At 36.6% G+C, this 19,404-nt stretch overlaps 1 protein-coding gene across 4 annotated transcripts; it reads right to left on the reverse strand.

The window, feature by feature from the left end:
* Positions 1-21: 21 nt before the first annotated feature.
* On the reverse strand, positions 22-16,042 carry LOC137937148 (uncharacterized). 4 transcript variants are annotated; one of them, XM_068782230.1, is made up of 14 exons: positions 15,819-16,042; positions 11,213-11,287; positions 11,055-11,121; positions 10,733-10,843; positions 9,014-9,209; positions 4,395-4,480; positions 4,012-4,207; positions 3,778-3,889; positions 2,068-2,195; positions 1,751-1,957; positions 1,517-1,626; positions 1,143-1,272; positions 689-838; positions 22-568 (listed from the first exon to the last, which is right to left on the reverse strand). In XM_068782230.1, the coding sequence occupies exons 2-14, from the start codon at positions 11,274-11,276 to the stop codon at positions 347-349; spliced, it is 1,779 nt and encodes a 592-aa protein (XP_068638331.1). In that variant the 5' UTR covers positions 11,277-11,287; positions 15,819-16,042; the 3' UTR covers positions 22-346. The 4 variants fall into 4 exon arrangements, with proteins under 4 accessions (XP_068638331.1, XP_068638330.1, XP_068638328.1 ...); XM_068782229.1 differs by having other exon boundaries at positions 11,213-11,294; XM_068782227.1 differs by having other exon boundaries at positions 11,213-11,343.
* Between the last annotated feature and the right edge of the window lie 3,362 nt (positions 16,043-19,404).

The following is a 19,404-nucleotide window of genomic DNA, read 5'->3' on the forward strand; positions in this document are numbered from 1 at the left end:
AGCATCAACTGCCAAAAAGTGTTAACCTAAAAGCCATAACAATAAATTAAATCACCTGGGGAGAGAATTGTGAATAAAATTCCTGAACTGCTTAATACTCCCTAGTGCCAGGGAGGGTAAATCAAGCATTCCAAGATTTCCCACAAGGAATCGATGTCAACAATTAAAATTTTGATTCCTAATTTGATTTAGGAATCAAATAGTACTGCCCAAAATTCATAAGCAAGTTACTCTGAAGAAAAACTACACCAGAATTTGTCTCTCGTCAAACATTTGGAAACGTGAATGACACTAGCTTTAGTCTATTTGGGAAGTCAGTAGAATTGAAGCTTGAATGCAGTATTTATTACCCCCACAGCCGGCTGAAGATACCCTTCTTGTCTTTCTTCATCCTGTGTTCAATAGAGGGAAAGTCTATGGAATTGAAGGCAATATCTAGAACGATGGGATTGCATGGAACAGCTTGGAAAGCTGGGGGAAATGCTGTTATCCGTGGAATGCCTTTAGAGTTGGGATCACCAACTGCAGACTCATAATTATCAAGGTTGTCGAGAAGAAATTTCTCATGCTACATAAAAACAATAAAGTAATGGTGAAAAACTCTAAACCAAACAACCCTATGAAATTAGCTAGGGAGCAAAGCAAGCTAGCCGTAAGAAACATTTAGATTAAGAGTTCTTTCACTTACCTTCTTCTCACCACCTTTAAGTGATATTTTGGAGACACCTTTTGTCAGTTTTTCTCGAGTCTTCTCCTCTTCTGCAATCCCTGCAGCATGTTCTATACAACTGTTTGATCTACAGTTGATGGACAAAGCTTTCAACTCCTGGACCAATTCCTATAACAAGAAAAGGCAAATTTGCTATCAGAAAAACCGATTACAATTGTATCTCTAAAACTTTACCCTTCCATCAGATGTTACAGATCAGGGCTTTTAGCCACTGGCTGCAGAGAACTTCATTGGTCTCATTAGTTTCACCAATGAAAGAATATCAGCTTAGAGACATACTGAGAATTAGATTCTGTTTTCCCCTGTGCAGGATAGCTTTACTAGGAGCTAGTTCATGTCAAAGCAAGTAATTAGCTTAATCAACCGCTTGATTTCTCTCAAGTGAAAGCGCCAACTGCATAATTATGCTTACCTGGTCAGGATTATTTGAAGTCTGAAGTTTCTGCACAACTTCATCGGCAAGAGAACGAGTATGACAGTACAATGCATATGCTTCAGTCCTCTTTCCAGCTAAACTGTAAGATATGGCTAGATAAAAGCACCTGTAAAAATGTCAGAATAGTAATGTCGTTTGAAATCTACTAGGCAAAAGCACAGTACTCCTTTTACCTTGCTCTCATGGCAACAGAATGAACATATGTAGGGAAAATAAAAACAGAATGTGAGACAGAAGAACAAGAAGAACTATATTTTCATGAAAGTCCAGTACAACCAACATATGTACAATATACACACAAAGGAGACGGTATTTGACAAAACAAAGAACCAAAAAAATGAAACACAAACCTCTCAGCACGAAAAGCTAAATTCTTAATGGTGTACTGCTCAGCAAAGGCAACTTCTTCGGGTGTTCTATCTCGGCCAGAGTTAACTAAGTCGCAAAGATCAGCTGTACTCTACAAAAATTACATAAGCATTCAATACATAGGACATAGTATGATAAGATTTAGCAAAATTGCATTTTCAAGATACTTCTGATTGAAGCAGAAAGAAAGGAACACAAACTGCTTGAAAATGTACCTGAATTAAAAGATCATACAGCCGAACAAGTTCTTCAGGCCTCGTGACTTTCTCTGACTTTTCATCACGGTGCTTAGCTAATTTAGACTTAGCATTGCTAATTAGCAATTGATTCCGCTCAACAGTACGCATGCTTAGCACAGTACTGATGGCCTTGTCAAGACCACTTAAGTCATCTTTCACATTATCGGTATCACCAGCAGCGACCTAGATCAGAAACACTATCAAGATAATGACAAGCAACAAAAGCTTCACATGGTACAGCCCTCTGGTAGCAAATATTTTTTCTGGAACAAATTAGCACATGGTTACCTTACCAAGTCATTTCGGATGCAGCTCCTAGCATCGTGATAAGCAGCAAAAATTTTGTCAAACTGAGCAAGTTTTTTCTCAGCTGAAAGTGAGTCCACAGCAGGGTTGAGGAGGTTTTTCTCCAACTGCTGAGCTGATGGAAACATCCAAGAAAGAAGTAAATCTTTAGAGAAATCAGATTAAAGAAAGGGAATTAAACAAGAGCAGTACAACCAAACTGCAGAAATGACTTCAAATGAGAGAAGATGCAAAAATTCACGTTCACAAAGAATTCAATCAGCCTTGGTCTTGAAATCTTTTTTTTCTTTTTTCTTTTATGATTTCCCGTGAATGCAATAATATGCATATTTCGAATGCATTGATCGGTCCATAAATGGTCAGGTAGATAAATGACAGATGCCGTAAAATTACACGACAGCATGAAAAAAAATCTTGTGTGGTTGTAACTTCCTATCATTTGGATTTGGATGTTTACTTTGATAAGCCTTAACTTTCAATCTTCAATACCCTCCAAATTTTCTCATACACTCTTTTCCAGAGGAACCATCTAGGGAGAGATAGAATTACCTTCAATTCAGCTTGCACCAGCATTTAAGAAGGGAAACGGACAGGTGGTTGGACCTGGTTCAACAGGAACTGGAATCCTTTCCACAACATACATGTAAAAACCACTTTCTAGCAAAAACAGTTTGTTCCAGCCTAAGTGAAGAATATGGGTAATGTAGACCAGTTGAAACCAGGTGGTTTAATGAACAGAAATCTTGCTTTTAAAAATCAAAATTCAAATTAAAGGGCTAAACTTGCACCTGGCAATCTAACCTGATATACTTAGATTTATGCATTAATATAAAGTATGTATAATATAAAATAACACAAATTAAATTTTATTTAAATTATTTATTAATTACCAATTAAATACAAAACAATAGCTGGCTGAACAGGACTGTCCCAGATGTATCAAAACATCAATTTGATGACCAGTCCAGCCTTTTACAAACTTGGTTGCATTGATACCAAACCAAAAGCAGAAAATGTTAATATATGCCAATCTAAGAGCACAATAACAAATACTTACATCCTCCCAAACCGATTCCACAGAAGAATAATTATGGCAAAGAAGGTAAACACCTAAGTTGGGCATGGCAGTACACAATTTGTCCACCAAGTAGATAAATTAGCAAATGCAACAAAAGTGGATTAGGCCTTTGGCCAATGGTCACATAGGGAGGGGAGGCGGTTTCTAGGATGAGGTTTTGGGTTCAGATCTCACTGGAGGAAAGAGGTGAAATGCGTTTGTAAAATCAACACTCGAAAAAAAAAAATGTAGCCAAAGGTCTCATAAACAGTAGAATCAACCAAAAGCTTTCATAACTATCCAACCCTACACCAAGTCCAAAATCTTTTACAAGTAGCCAGTAAATGACCAGCTTTCCCAACAACACATGCCTTAAGAGAGGTCATACCTCAGATAACTCTAGAGACATCAAGAGTTGTAACTCCATTTGCAATTTTTTGGAGAAAAAAAAAATATATTTGAAAAATCTTTTTTTCCTCACAAACATGGTTTACTGGAGGAAATTACAAACTAATCATCCCAAAGATGAAGAAGCAACACCAAGAGAGTGCCATAAAAATGCTGATAATATACAGTTGCGAAAAAAAAAATTATCTACACAGCAACTCATTTTGTATTAAAAGCAAAGATGATTACAAACCTTTAGCAATTGCAACTTGTGTTTTTGCGTTCTTTAATGGAAATTTACGACCCAGCACATAAAAATCTTCCATTGAAGATGCTTGTTGGGATCTTGCCTCGGCCATCACCGCCTGTGAATAACCAACACAACAGAAAGCTAAGAGCATATCCAATTATGGTAAAGAGTTGCAAGATGTAATTAGTAAGATTACTAACATGGCTATAAATACTCAAGGAAGGAAAAGAACCATGCCTCCAATTTAGCTATAAAAAGGTCATAAGCAGGGCCTTCCATCTTTTCCGCATTCAACAGTTCAGAAGCTTGTATACTTGACCTCCCAACTTTGTGAGAGCAGTACTTAATGCTTGGCTCCAGTTCTTCAACCCGAGCATTATATAAAACTTGATCCTCTAGACCCCCAAATTTTCCAAGTTTTTCATAGAAAGCCCTGACAGTAAAAAACATTGATGACACTGTTATATATTACATGTAAGGGCCTTTGGCTCAATAGTCACAGTGGGGGGTTTCTAGTGTGAGATCTTGGGTTCAAATCCGACCAGGGGATCAGGGGTGTGTGTGCATGTGTAATCAACATTAAAAAAAGAGGATAAAAAACACCCAAAATGTCACATTACCGTGCTTTCTCAAAATTCATTAGTGCAGTCTCCCAGTTTTTTTCTTGTTCAAATAAAAGTGTCCCTTTCATGTAAGAAGCATAAGCCTGCATATTAAAAAATTTAACGAGGGAAAGAATTTTTACTATTGAAGTCAGTGATAAAATTTCAATTGAATGAAAAAGGAAACATACAAGAGGCACAAAAAGGAAAAGCTCAAGAATTAAATTCAAACATAGCAGAAGCAAGAGAATAGGAAACCCCAACAGTAAGACGTTTGGTGATTCCTTCCCTCACAATGAATCATACAAGTGGTTTGCCTCCCTTAGAATATGCATCAACTAATCTCAAACTGCATTGTGTTCACGAGCCCATCAAAATACTCTTGAAATCACATTGAGGAGAGGAGAGCCTAGAAATCTAGATTACCACTGCTAATGAATAAATCCTCAACCTCAAAGTGGATCAGAGAATGAATCACAGAAAAGATAGAGCATTTCTAAGCTGGGCCACTATCGTAATCCCCATTTTAATGGCTTTGCTGAACTTTTCCTTTTCACCAATCTTCAGCATTTCCTCTTCTCCTGTCTCATCAGTTACTGTCCCCATCCCTCAGATCAGAAATTTCTTTTCTTTAGAAATATTCTTGTTCCATACAATGACCTCAAGTCAGTTTTTCAGGACTGTCATATGCATTGCCTTCTCCATCATTCCTAAGCCCAGAAATTCATCCTCCATTCCTGCAGCTTCTCTAGCAAATGAAAATTCACAGACTCAAGGAAATGCTGCTTTTCACTCATCCACTCAGTTTTCTTTTTCTTGATTATGATGATAGAAAATAAATGAATAAGTAAATAAAACAAGTAAAAAGGGGATGCAGAGGAAGAGGAAAGAAGCCAGTTTCCCCTTTCTTCAATAATAAAATTAAGAAAAGCAAAATATTTTGCAAACAACAGTCCACACTCTACTCATTTACAACCCAACCTAGGAAGACCTTGTAATAGGTCAAAAAGATTTTGACAACAAAATAAGATCAAGCAATAAAAAGAATGTGCAGATTATTGCTGTCCCTCCTTGGATGATTTTCAATAACAACAATACAGCTTCAGCCTTAGTCACATATTATGGTAATCCAGCTTTATTTGGAGAATTTTCTTTTGATGTTAATTTCACATACACACTACACCCCATAACCCTGTTCAGACCTAAACCCAAGACCTCTCATTACAACAAAGCCCAACCAACCACCCAAAACAATCCCCCATGTGACTATTGAGGCAAAGGCCCAATCCACAAAATAGCAGTTTTTTATGTGGGGTCTTTCAGACAATCTTGAGACCATGTCAGCAGTAAAAAGCAGCTGAGAACGATCATCTGTACCCTACAGATCAACCACCTTGGAGATCTTGAGCAAAAACCAAGCTCAAACTGCATGGTCCTGATTTATCAACCAAACATGGGTGCCTATCTCGTAAAGTACCTGAGAGGCATTAGTACAAGCCTGTAAACCAGCTGCTAATGCCACATAAAAGCAATGGAGCCTCCAGAGGTGCACAATCTGAACAGGCCCAGTTAATTACATCTTTGTGATTTGTTTCACCTATTAGGGGCCAGTGACCAGTGTGCATAGAGATTATTACTTTCAGCAGGTAGCAGAGACTGAAATGATTCCCTCATGCTGATGAATGATCCTCAACCAATCTGATCTGCAAGTTCCTCTACCGTTACTAGTGCAGAGAATGTTTTTTTTATCCTTTTTCCATGTTAATCATTATATTCACCAAAATGATAAAGAAAAGATTTTATTAATTTTTTTTGTTTGACTAATCATGAAATAGAACTATTGAAACATTAGAAATGTATGTGACCCTTCCAGGGTATTTTCATCTCAATGGTAACCTAGCAGAATTCAAGAAGAATCAGTATCAACAATAATATATCCAAACAAAAGAACTCTTTCTACAATCAAGAACTAACTTTTTTATCTATCAATTTATCTATCTACCTATCTACCTATCTACCTATCAATCTATTTGTCTCTATGGGTGTGTGTACATAGTGAAAAATCCAAACGTTTATATAACCAGCCATGTACCTAATCAACGTTCGTAACATTTTATCATTTAAAAATGAAAAAAAAATAGAAATTCCTTCAAATAAAAATAAACCACAAGTTCATAGTAAAAGAACCATACAAAACAGGAAAAAAAAGAAACAACAAAAAACATGGGCCCAGAAGAAAGACAGTCACCATAAAGTAAGAAACTATATCAAAGAGTGATCTTTAAAGAAGTTCATTTTAAAAAACTATTGAAGGATGCTTGGACCAGGTCAGACCGGGTTGGACCAAACTGACAACCTTTAAAGCTGGGACTGGTTTAAACCAATATCTTCTACCATCTTCTCTCATTTAGCAAACACAGAACTAGATTGCGAGACCTGACAATACATTAAAAAAGAACATGTCTACAACAGACATTTCAGATCTTCCCACCACTTTAACAAGCTCATCTGCAGTTACATTAGATTCACTTTGTGATGGTAACCAACACAATGAAGATTGCCTTTTCCCAATGTAGCTGTTGTCTTATCTTACATTGAATGTAATTTCAAGGGAACAGCTCTCACAACTCACAGTTCAACTCACAGTAATCACCCAAAGGTAACATAGGTTTACAGTAGCAGTTCAAGCCCTCATCATAGGCAATAAGACACGGTAAAACTACAGAAAACTACCAATAATTTTTTTGATGTAATGATGATTTTATTTCAAGAAATAAGAAAATGCATCGAGGGAGGCCTCTCCTTACAACAAGGGAGTGAAGTGAGGGACCCAATATAGCACAAGAATCTGCAGCCGAATTGGATGATCTGAGAACATGGGACCAAGTACAAGGGATAGAGGGTACAAGATCCATAATATCGAGATAAATCTGTCAATGACGCCAGGGCGGGAAAGTGGAGGAGGAGCACCATCCGATGATAACCCGAGAGTCCCCTTCCACAATGAGCGGACAGCTGAAATGATCATGGAAGATACAAAGTCTGTGAAGGAGACCACAACGCTCCGCTGTAGTTGAATCAGCAATGCCGAGAGGACCCGAGTAGGAAATAATAGCATTTCACTACAGTAAAAAATCACCCCGCCAAACTAGGACAATCAAGATGCATCCATCGAAGTTGAGTTTGAAGTGACCAACTGGGGGGGCAGTGGGGGCGGACATCTGAGCTACACCTTCTAGTTGGTGTGAAGGGGGGCATAAGAGAGACACTCAAATTCCTTTCTGTAGTACATCCAAGTGGAAATGAGGCCCATGGAAGTGCAAGAGACATCCACAACTGTGCGGGAGATAAGTTCAAATCTCCTAGAATTCCTCTCCTTCCAGAGGCACTAAGGAATGTGGGCAACACAGGCAAATAAAAAGAGGTTGCCCAATCTGGGTAGGTGAGTCCCAGAGGGGAAGAGGCACAACGTGCTCAAGTTCTGAGGTATACAACCCAAGTTGTTGAATAGAGATGACCACACCTACCAAGCGAAGCAATGCAAGAGTAAGTGACAGGTAGATTCCTCCTCAACCCCACAAAAAGGACAAAGGGCGATGAGTTGTCGCGCCGAAGAAGATTGTCGGTTGTGAGAATTCTGTTGCGGCAAACACTCCAAAGGAAGAATCTAACACAAGGAGGAACCATGAGGCGCCAGGTTGTAGTAGCTGGGTGGGTAATGGGGGTTCTGGTTCAACCCTTGAGGTACCGGTAAGCCAAGGAAACTGAAAAACAGTCACTATCATCGGGGAGTCAAATCATCCGATCAGCCACATGAGCTCGAATAATGACATCACCGAGATCATCAATCAAGCGGCAGATGGCAATGGTCTCCTCATCAGAGAGGTCACGTCTCAAATGTAAATCCCATGAACCATTTAAGCATAAGTAACAGAGAGGTCGCGGTGTGTAGTGAGCTGAAGAAGCCAGGGGAAGGAGGAGGCAAGAGGGCCGGCACCTGCCCACCAATCAGTCCAAAAATTGAGACTGAATCTGTCACCAATAATTGTTGATAACTACATTCATCTGAAGTCCCATAGGCCTTTTTTGGAAGACAACTCAGACTTCAGTAACCATGGTCTCATATATTTGAGAAACAAAACCAAATTCTATAATTATGTACCCAAAACTACGTTGTTGGTTTTAATTGATTACCAACCTTTTACCTCAAGTAAGCATACTACATAGATTGACCAAGTGATGACCAAGTGATGGCAAGTTTTATTGTTCCACTCTTACTATAAGGTTCAGCTTGCTAATCCCCTTTTTTCACACAATGAACTGTCCTATTGTTTTCCCTGAAGCGTTGAATCTACTTTAAAGAAAAATGAGAGATATTAAGGAACTCAATGAACCAGATGTAACACCAAAAAAGGCACAAGCAATCTCAGCTCTTGAGTCCCTTTTACCTTCTTCTATTTAATCAGATCTTGTTTTCACAGGATGGAACTTTTCTCCACTGACAATCAATACCAGACAGGAACTAACTGTAGTTTAAATCAGATATTTCTGAAAATGATAGCAAGTGAACACTTGGTGTTGGCCCAAATGAGAAGGGACACCAAAACAAGAACTGCAATATGTTAATAACAACTTACCTCGGCTTCCAGAGAAGTTCGAAGATCTCCTTTTATGGCACACAATTGAGCAAATAGTGTAGCCCACTTTACAGCTTTTCTCAACCGACCAGTCAAGTAGATGCGCTGGCGTGCACTTGGCCCTTCTGGCAATGTTTTTTTCTCCATTGCATGACTCCACGCCCTTTCAGCCATATAAAGAACCACATGGAGAAATCTATTTGAAATACATAAATTAATTAATTAATTAAAAGTATACATTAGATGTTGAAAGTTGGAAAAAGTATTTTACAAGAGTACAGTAGAGAAAAGTAATTCTGATGCTCAAATAAGGAAAAAGAGCAGTGTACCGACTAATTTCTTAAATTACATTTTCTTATTCCCTTCTACAGGATATGCCAATCTAACACTACAAGCAATTATGTGTGTGCACATGCACAGACACGTGTATGGAAGTGTGTGCTTGTGGCATGTGTGTTTGTGGAAAAAGTATGGAAATGATCAAAATGCACACACATATGCACACCCTTTCAGCTCAAACTACAGCAACTTGACGTGCTTGTTGCTCAGTAACATGTCCCTCATGCAAATTCCCAATTTGAGGTGCTTGAGCATGCATAAACATGTCTATATGTTTTTGTACTGATAAATGTATTATGTTTTTGTTTTAATAAAAAAACAAACAAACAAAATACATTTATAAGTACAAAATTTATCAGTAATTTGTTTGTTAAAATATAGAACATCCAAATTGAAAGAATAGATAATATGACATGCACACATGTAACGGAAATAGTTTCATAACTCTAATTCAGCTCTGAGGACACTTAAACATCTTACTTAGACTAGTGTTTTATAACCTGAACGAGTCCATGGATTCAACCTGGAACAGAGACCATACGAATTCAAATAAAGAAACTGGGTGCTCAGTTGGGAGTTTAAGTTTGCCAATATCGCATATTACAACAAGACCCTCATGCATGGTAAACAACACATAAATTTTTGGGCTAATAAATTTGAGCAAATCCATCTGTCTAGAGCTAATAACAAAAAAAATGGAGGGCAGTTGCTTCTCTCACTGTTTCCAGGACACAGACTCCACTTTAGAGAACACCTCCTCTAAGTGGAACTTAAGCTCAACTTAGATGACTACTATCTTGACCCAGTAGGAGAAGGTGGAGTTTTTCAGGATTTGTAGAGAATATTCGTTTGGTTTACTCTGCTCCCTTCAATCTCCTCATTTCCAATAAGAGTGAGTTGTGGGCCCTCCTATTCTTAGGGCTTTCAATGAAAATCTCACTGAACTTCTTGTTGTAGAGAACTAATCGTCATCAACTGGATTTCAGGAAAAAAAGCTCCCCCTTGGCACTTCTAGCACATCTACAATAAGATTAAAAACATTGGCATACTCTGAAAAGGTCTTCATATCTCTGAATATAACGTAAACCCCCAAAATCAAGAATTACCTTGAGAACCTCCCTCCCAATTGATTGTTGTCATTATTTTATAATTGCAGATCATATAGTTGGTCATTCACTTCTGTTCTATTTTCCATCTAATCTCAGCCCCCTCCCTCCCCCTCTCATGGCCATCCACTTGAAATGCTCCATTTTCAATGAAATGTCATTTTGCTAAAAAAAATTAAAAAGAAAAAAAATGATATATTCCCAGCAAAGCAAAATAAAAAAAATAAAAATATTTTAAAAAACAATAAGAAAATCAACAGAAGCAGAAACGGACCTCACTTCCGTGATTGTAGCCTCATTTATGTTCCTACGAGTATATTTACCACGACCATGTGTGAACTTCAAAGATTTGTAAAGTCTTCTCAACCTTGAGGAGCAGTATCTCCTGTAATGATAAATGTAATCAGAGAGAAGTCTACACCACACACATGCCACACATGGCAATGGATAAGAAGAAGAAGAAGAAAAAGAAGAACATAAGAAGCCCAGCAGTGTCCAAAATATTACAATTTGACAAATAAGATCACAAAATTTCCTCAAAGAACCCGCTAACTAATTCATTCTATCCTAGATTAATGAGAAAAGTAAAGACATACCGATATCGAGTATAATCGCTGTGGCGTAATCCGTGCTGCATCTGTGCTGATTTTACAAGCTGCAAAACTGGATCATCCGGACAAAAAAAAAAACAAAAATCAAATCAGATAATAGAAAATTTGCTAGGAAAAAAGAAGTTCAATTAGGTGACATATACCATTAATTGAAAACTTCTTGTCCGCCTGCTCCATACTATCGGACTTTGTGTTGTCAATTTCCATCAGAGATGCTTCTGTTCCCTTCGCCATCAAAATTCTAGTCAAATACGCTCCCAAAATTTCCACAAATCTACTGCCACGCAGTTGCAAGATTTAAGCACATGCAAGACACAAGACCACACAGCTTTTGTGAGTCCCCTTCTCAATATAAATGAGCTAATAGAGTACCACTCCCCTAAGACAAAGATGACGAACTGAAATCTGAGGCTATGTTTGGTAGAAGAGAAAGTGAAGAGAGAAAAAATAAAAGAAAGAGAAAGGGGGAAGAAAAAACGAAATCAGGTTTCTTTTTCTCTAGCTTATTTGAGAGGAGAAAATAGGAGATATAAGAGAAACGTTGGTTTCTCTTGATTGGATGCACATAGTAGTAAGTGGAAAAGAAAGTTGGAAAAATCTAAAGTATTTCAAAACAATTAAAAAACAAAATGTAAAACAACAGTAGAAAAACTCTCATTTCAAAATTCATTACAATGAAAACAAAACATATGTACAAGTTAACTTTAGAATGCCAAATGTGATAAATTTGATCCCGTCTGTATAAGAATAAATTGGCTAGATTTTTCATGGCCATTTTTTTGGATTTCTTATCAGAATGCAAGACAACAAATTTATGGGTTATTAGATTTTCCAGGCTCCAAAAAAAACCTTTATAAACAGAATGCCAGCCACAAAAGAAGTATCGCTTATGGTAGTAGAAATGACCTTCTTGAATAAGCAAACCATCATCTCATTCAGGGTTAATGTAACTGGTACTATACATGCTATCCTACTCAATGAGCCAAATAGAAGAATGCAGCAGGTAGAGCTCATTGGTCATTACGAATGGCGGATGAGGGAATTTAGGCAGTTCATGCACTATAACCTTGGGAATGACAGGTAATTTTAACTTCTCTGGTTTCGGTATCTCGAGTTTAGGCAGTTCTGGTTTGGTCACCTTAACCTTTGGTAATTTAGGTTTTAGGGGCTCAGGATTTGGTACATCAACCTTGCTAGCTCTGTCAACTCAGGCTAGCTCTCATTTTGGCAACTCAGGCTTTGGTGACTCAGCAAATAGAGCAAGTATATAAGAGAAATCGAGTGAGTTAATGTGCTTCACACGAATTGTGAAGCAGTGAGTTTTAGTAGATGACCATCCGACTTTGGTGTCTCCCCACTACAGAGCATGACAATGGATTCAAATTCAGCAAGACTTAAGAATGTATACAATCGAAAACCAGTAAGTGAAATTACTCAATATTCAGGGGTGCAATGGAGCTAAGTGCTTTTTATATCGATTTTGGAAAAAGTAAAATAGTTACATAAAGAATAGATAATAAGGGAAAAATAAGCAGAAAGTTGATTTTCCAAAATTATTGCGCTAGGTGAACTTCATCAAATTACAAAATCATAACCCAAATAACAAGTTTTAATTCAGATTAGTTACGTGGTTACTTAATCAACAACAAAAATGGGTCTTTTACAGTACACTAAAGGTTCATTACAATATAACATGAACAAGCAAGATGGTTGCATCCACAAGCACCCAGATGATAGGAACCCCCCAAACATCTGCAGCAGCTATAGACTCCAAGACACAAAGAAAACCAATGTGATGTTAACCTGAAACTGAAACAGAGCAATCTATGGCATGAAGTCAAAAACACCACTTGCTAAAACAGAGCATTCTATGAAATCAAAAACATCACTTTAGCATGTTCTTGGTACAGACCCAAGCTGCCCATTTGTTGGATTCAGCAGGCAAAGAAACCAAAACATGTAAGACAATGACAAGACAATCTAGACATCAATTTGGTGTGTCCACAAATGCAGATACAATGTCTTGATAACAGTAAACTTCAGGCAACCATTCAGCCATTGACGTCTATGGTGTTCAAGAAATTAAAACACTAATCAACAGAAATTAATCACTCAAACAACATAATAACAGTAATATTGCTTACTGAAACTAAGCACACTAATCAACAGTTTCAAGGATTTAAAAAAAAATCTGCTGCAATTAATTGCCGAAGCACAACAATAAAACTAAACCCACCAAAACCAATCATTTTATCAAGTAAGCATAAAAGTAGATCAAACAGCATATACAACATGAAAGAAATAAAAATACAGAATGCAGGGCCATGGATAAATTATTTAATAAAATATTTATCCATGTAAAACCAAAGAAAAGACGTGGAGAATCAGTTTTGTTTTAGGTTCCAAGGATAGCTTTGATTTCTCTAGCCAGGTAGATGGGGTGCATGCATGTGCAAGAGAGGAGGTCAGGAGGGGTTGCACCTGCCACACGATCACCCATCACATGTGGCTCATAGACAGTGGAGAGAGAGAGAGAGAGAGAATGTCAGAATTGAGGGAGACTTCTCAAGAACAGAGGAGAGAGGTTTTGACAACATGAAGAAGGCAGTTCACTTTTTGGGATGGTTTGCATTGAGAGCAAGAGGAAAGGCCTACTGAATTTTTCCCCCCCTCTTTCCCTTTTTTTTTTCTTTTCTTCCCAAATTCCTCATATTTTGGAGAGAGAATGGTTAACTCTCATACAGTCATACTTTCTATCTCTTAGGTTTTATTCGGAAGCAAAGAAAGTAGATAGAAAAGAAAAAAAAAGAGAAAAAAAAAATGAAAAGAAATGGGCTTTCTTGTTTTGTTTGGATGGACATAAAAAGTGGAAAAGAAAATTGACAAAAAATTGAAACACTTTAAAAAGTAAAACAATCAATATTGAAATCATCATTTAAAAAAATCTCATTTACATATTCATTACAATTTTTTCTTGAGAAGGTGAAATTATTTCAAAACCCAAAAGGCAGAGGAAACAAAATGAGGGGGGGACCACTAACAATGAGGAATTGGAGGGCCACCCTGGTTAAGCAAGAGAGTCATAGGTTGATCTCAGCATATGCATCCAATAATAAGAGAATTCAAAAGTAATGTGTAAATTTCATGGAAAGCTAGCCAATGGTGCCAACTGGCCTGCATAGACTCACAGCACCAACCAATGACAACACAGGAATCCCTTTCAATCCAGAATGGACCCCAATGGAAGCTTTGGAGATGATAATTCCTTGCCCAAGACTCAGCAACTCAGGCATTGAGGAATCAGAACACCTAATGGAGCAAGATAGGAAGCCATTGGGATGCCCTCGGGGTGCTAAAGACTCCCCTAGGTCCTATGCGGCCAGGATTGCCAAGGGTACAATCATCAAAATTCAGCTTAATGAACCCATGTGGAGGACGAGCCCATCCAAATACATATAACATAGTTTTGATGGAAGTATTTACAGGTGGAATGTGACTGGGATGGTTTACATAAGTGGCCCACAGGAGAAAGAAGAACCATCATCATAGTTTTGGGCTCAGTTCGTGTTCCAATATTTCATAAAATTCACACAAACTGCCAATCTGATGCTTCATTGAAAAGTTGAGACAAGGAGACGAAGATCAAAGCAAAACCCACAACTGCAGGAATGATGAAGAAAGGAAATCTTAACTCACTAGGAAGAATGGGTACAACAGTAATTAAGACATTGCTTTTGATAGGCATTACTGGACAGATAAGCTTAAAAGCTGAAAGTATACTTAGGCCACAGTTTCAGTCTACTGCAGTGTTCAAAACAAATTGGTGCAAGAATGTAATTTGAACAACATACTATCGCATTCAAGAACTGTACATGGGAATAATTTATCTAACAACATAAAGTACCACATCTGATCAATCAATGAACCCAAGATCAGATGTTGAGTAACTCTAGACTGATAATTTGATATAAACAAGTCAACCACAATCAGATGTTATAAATGCAAGGATGACTAATTGACAACCCAGACACCGATCCATGTCTAAGTATGTAGACAGAGAATACATAAAGTGACAATTTGTAGTTATCATACATTTTAAAGTGAAAACATTCAAGTTTGGTCAGATCTTGTGGAAGAATTGGATTTAAAATTTTGAGGCCGCATATACTGGAAACATCAGATTGTGATAATGCAATAGAAATCAGCTTCAAGCTAATGGAGAATAAAAAAAGTGTTCCATCCATAATGCATTGGAGTCGAGGAATTGTGCTTATCATTTTAAGCCAGGGATGAATGTGTGTCTTTTAATTGGCTTCCATCATTTATCAACAAAACATTTTTAGTAAAAGGTATAACTTGATTGAACCTTTGCCCCCCTCTCCACAATCTCATAACAACAACCAATCATCAATGACATTAGTTCACACATATGAAGACAGTCATAAAATGACATAGCGCCCTGCCTCAACTCCATCCTTCCTATCTTTTAACGCCTGAAATACTCATTCAGATCACAAAGTTGCAAAAATTAACATAAAAAAACAGAGCCGAAAAATGAAAAAGACGACCTGTATTTTCCCGTATGCTATAAGAGGCATATAGTAATTTGTCAATAAAAGAAGAGACTACTGCTCCACAAATATTGAATAACACAAGTACAATAGCAATTGAATGTTTATAAAACTTGTGACGAGAGACAAGAAACGAATGGGATCCAAGGAGGGGATTGTCTTTGGGGAAGAAAAACACCTGGAAGCTCGTTGAGTACGCTCGATCGTCCAGAGATGGATGCTCGTGACGACGGAGAGAACGATGGAAAATTGAGACTCTGAGGGAGACTCGTCGGAAAGGAGAAAATGAGAGAGCTCGGATTGACAGGAAAGCTCCACACCGAAACGGTAACGGTGAAGCTTGGGAAGATCAGGGTTTAGCCGTTCAGGGACAGGGTGAAAGTGGGAGCCCGATCTACCTATTCTTTTCTCTCAAAATTCTTCATTGTTCAATAGAAAATATTATGATGTAAAATAAAGGTCCAGCCGGAAAATATAAAAAAATTGTTATAATCTTTTTTTTATCAAATTGTTGATAAAAAAAAATTCTGCGTTTGTATTAGTTTACGAGAATGCAAAACTTTTCTCTTGATTTCTTTTTATTCCTCTTGCTTTTAAAAAGTAAAAAATTTAAAAAAAAAAATTCAATGTTGTGCCATTTTAGAGAAGACAACATTGTCCTCTTGAATTTATTTTATTCTTACCCTTATAAAAATATTAAAAAGGATAAGAACATGAGTATCCTATTGTTCTAGGGATAATTTGTGCTGATTTGAGAAAATAAAAAGCAAATAATTTATTTTCTTTTTAATTAATTTTCTCAGTTAAAAAACTTCTATTGGAAAAATTCCTTTTGACTATATTTTTTTGCATTTGTGTCACCATAAGAAACAATAAGAAATAGTAGTTATGGTGTTTGTATTTACACTATAAATAAATATTTTTTTATAAATAATAAAAAATAAAGTTAAAGTAAAAGGTTAGTGTTTCTTGGTTTTTTCCCTATAATTTCATATTGGAGTGATAGGAAACTCAGACCGTCCTAATGTCCCTGGTTGGAAATTTATATCCTAGGAAAAGCTATAAACACTTTTCCTATAAGAAACTTTCAAATAAAAACCTATTAGTGCCTTACTAGGAAATTAAATGGAAAATTAAATAGACTTGTTAGTGCCTTTTCCTTAAAAAGAAATAAAAGTTAATAATCATTCACACACATTACCATACTTACCCATAAATATTTAGTAAAATTAAGTGTTAAATATAAAATTGCCTTGTGCTAAAAGTTTTCTCTATATATAAATATGAGGCATTAATGAGGACATACACAAATCAAAACTACAAGGGTAGTACATGACAATGATGATGACGATCCAATGATCATCCACATGAAAGGTTGTTGGAGTTAAAAATAGCCTAGGATACACATAAATCATTGGAGTAAGAAGAGAACGCACTCTAAATTGATTCAACAACCCATATAACCTGCTAGTGATAGGAAAATAAACATGACAACCAAGGCACTTGGACTTAGCGTTTGAGATACGTCAACCATGAGAACAAAAAGATCAAAATACAAATGGAAGATAAAAAAACATGAAAAGTCATAAAAAAGTATCGCCGGTGTCAGATTGAACCATGGCACCTATTCAAGGTTCTAGGCATCAGATTCAAGAAAATACATGTAATGAATATTGAACCATTGAAATTTACGGAACATAAACTTGTTGTTATTTCAGGTGTGCAATTCTTGTATTTTATGGTTTACAATCATCTAATTAACAATTCAAAAGCTGCGGAATCGAAAAACATTTGCTGCCTATCACTACCTTAAAGCTCCACAACAGTTTTGAAAAAAAAAAATGTAAACCATATCCATAGAGAAGTATAATAAGTCACCCAATGAGTGCATTACATATAACCAAAGTTTGTCCCAAAAAGCAATGCCAAACAAGACCATACTAGGAATCAAATTCTTGAGCCACATGAAGTAACAAACTCATCAAATTTTTGCATGATATATACCCAATAAGTTAGAAGATTCAAAGGATTTAATTAGATACACATAAATGCCCAAACTTAAATTTGTTTAGTAGTCTGTTGGGCTCAAGTGGTTTTAGTTTTATGTTTTAACTTTGATGATAGAGAAAGCGATGCATTCTTGCAGGAAAACTCACGGCTAGAACCTTGTATAACAGTTTATATTTTGAACTTGCATTGAGAAGCCTATAAGGCACGTTTGATGTACCTCAAGAGCACTAGCTTCTTGTTTTGTTAAGAACAAATTACCAAATTGTATCACATGATTTTTTACAACCAAATACATTAGTTCTTTAAATTATCAAGAGAGGGGCATGGTTCATGCAGTAAGATTAATGGAATACCAACTTAAAGAAAAGGTTAACCGAATATGACAATCTAAAATTGCATCAATTTCTTTTAGGAGGGTAATGCATAGTGGAATATACATGAATTCAAGGATTAGACGACTATAAGCATTTCTATCAAGATAGAAAAACCATAGAATAATGTCAATATAAATTACCTAAAGTTACATAAGCAATTGGAAATGATAACAATCTCATCCAAATATTATCACTCTCCCCTATTGCCATTACTATATGATGAACATAATCCACTCTTCTGCAAACAAAAGTAGAAGTCCAGCTCCACCCTCCTTATCCAAGTAACACTAACTCAATATTCTCAAACTATGCGGCAGGTTGTAGGATGCTAGACTTTCAAGACAAGAGAAGCCTTAGATTATGTACCAATAAACCACTTTGTTGACATGTTTTCCCCATTAACTAGAAACCAATTACAAGGTCCACAAATCATCTTGAAATAACCACCAACTTCCAACTTACTTGTTTCCGCTGTGACACGAAGAGAAACTCCCTAAGTTAAAGAAAATAAGAAATAAAATATGCATTAACTGAAAACCATTTTCAAAGAGATGAAAATCGCCAGAAATCATCCACAAAAAGGAACTGCAAGCATTCTCTTCAAACAAATACACATGCATAATTAAAAAATGAACCACAAAATATAATTCAACGAAACTGTTATGTATAACTAATATAGATCATAAATTAAAATATTTTAAAAAATAAGAATGTGAGGAGATAATAGTACCAAGAACAAAATTAATAGTGGAATGGAGCAAAGAAATAGTGGTATTAACAAATAGAGGGTCCTTGGAGAGCAAAAAACAACTAGCAACAATAGCAAGGATCTCCCTTCTTCCGTTGAAGACTATCTCAAACACATTAATTTGAGAAAGAGTTGTAAGATGTCTCCTACGATGAGCATAATGAAGCAAAATAAAGGGAGAAGGGGAAACCGGTGGAGAGGAGAGGAAGAGGGAGAGGAGATGAAGGAGAGGGAGAGAGTATTGCCTGATTGAGGATGAAGAGGAAGTGGCTTTATAGGAACAAATTAGGTCGAGGTGTCAAACAAATTGGATTCTAGGTAGGAGATTTTTGACGCCTCATTTTCAAATAGATATGGGTTTTCTGGAAAAGTGGAGCACTAATGAATCTAGAAAACACATTTCTACCTAGAAAGGGTTTTCTTGTTTTTCCTGGACAGGGCACTAATAGGGCCTCAATTTCCTTTTTTTTTAACATTTAAAAAACAAAAAAGAATAAAAAAAGAATTGAAACAAAAATAATTTTGTCCAAAAAATTGGAAGAAATGCTAAAAATTTGTTGTCAATAAGAAAAATTTTATGTTACATTTTTTCTCACACTTTTCCTATTTACACAAACACACCCTAGACAACA

This window comes from Aristolochia californica, unplaced genomic scaffold (genome assembly GCF_029961685.1).
Source record: "Aristolochia californica isolate CCGP_79_NKW_82.1479 unplaced genomic scaffold, dmAriCali1.0.hap1 SCAF_7, whole genome shotgun sequence".
Classification (NCBI taxonomy): domain Eukaryota; kingdom Viridiplantae; phylum Streptophyta; class Magnoliopsida; order Piperales; family Aristolochiaceae; genus Aristolochia; species Aristolochia californica.